The sequence below is a fragment of the Cyprinodon variegatus genome, unplaced genomic scaffold (genome assembly GCF_000732505.1).
Source record: "Cyprinodon variegatus isolate N-32 unplaced genomic scaffold, C_variegatus-1.0 Scaffold12, whole genome shotgun sequence".
NCBI classification, from domain to species: Eukaryota; Metazoa; Chordata; class Actinopteri; order Cyprinodontiformes; family Cyprinodontidae; genus Cyprinodon; species Cyprinodon variegatus.
In genome coordinates this window covers 112569-113724 of record NW_015150465.1, presented here as the reverse complement: position 1 = coordinate 113724, position 1156 = coordinate 112569, and the positions used below count along the sequence as shown (strand labels likewise).

The 1156-nt window shown below is 40.7% G+C and overlaps 1 protein-coding gene across 1 annotated transcript in view; it reads right to left on the bottom strand.

Moving 5' to 3' along the window:
* The window catches only part of LOC107088873 (septin-9-like), a 110521-nt gene that overhangs the window by 6919 nt on the left and 102446 nt on the right, over positions 1-1156 (bottom strand). The window contains exons 6-7 of the mRNA XM_015381326.1: positions 597-692; positions 394-490 (exon numbers count right to left, since the gene is read on the bottom strand). Coding sequence (XP_015236812.1) covers positions 394-490; positions 597-692 — 193 coding nt within the window. The remainder of the gene's footprint in view (positions 1-393; positions 491-596; positions 693-1156) is intronic.

Below are 1156 nucleotides of genomic sequence, written 5' to 3'. Positions count from 1 at the left end.
ACAGTTTCAAACACATACGCAGGTTGAATCCGTACATTTTCATATAAATCCAAAGATAACATCTACAAGCAGTTTTGGGGTGAGTCACAGATTAAACATTGCAGGCGCACTAGCATATATTCTTTCTGTACACTTTAAGAAAAATAAAGTTAAATCTCTCCCATCCATCTAGTTTAATTATTAACAGGTGTCTTTAATTGGTTAATGCTTAGACTGCCTGGGTACGAATGGAAACTGTGCAACTTCACATGATTAAAATGGCTGTTTTATCTGTTAGCTTAAAGAGGCTGGGCTCATGGGGACATTGTGACTCTGGATATAAGAGGAGTAAAGTTGGAAGTGAAGGAGGGACCTTCATGGAGCCACAGCCGTACCAGGATTCATGCTTCTTACCTTCTATGGTGCCCCACTTTGTTTTCCTTCCCAGAAGCCTCTTCCCGTTCACCTGGTACTCCTGGTCACTGCCCACCACAGCAAAGGGGATCATCTCCTGATTGGGGCCAGAACACGCTGCGTTTCACTTTCACTGTTTGATTTTTTTATAAACCAGAACCGTTTTCTCTCCAGAGAGGCCTCACCAAACAACATAAACTCACCCTGATTTTGTCATTGATCATTCTATCCTCTGCATCTTCATCAAACTCTTTCTGTGGGTAGACGTCGATCCCATTGGCTCGCAGTTCTTCCCTGATCTGCACGCAGAGAGGAAAATACCGAGTTAAACCAGCTAAAGCTTCACAGAATACAACAGTTTATAAATAAACACGCTGTTAAATTTGCTCGCTGAGATTTAAATCCTGTTTTTGCACAAAAAGATCTTGGTGAACTAATCTTAAGACACACGGGTGGCAAGAGATGAGCTATTATAAGTGTCCTGTTGGACATCATGCACAAACCAGACAATGTTGATGGAATTTAACCCAACAATCATTTTAAAAGGAAAATTACAGCCTTGTTCAGTTATAGGATGTTATGGAAAAACAATCTGGTCTTTATTAGGTTCTGAAAGAATTAAAGTCTCGGCCAAACTGCACCAAAACACATATCAGATTCCACCCTGTTGGTTTTTATGGAGCTGAAATGGAAAGCTCATGTGTGGAAGCATTCTGGTTCATTGTCTTTTTTTAACGGCACTAGTGACTCGTTTTTTCAACAG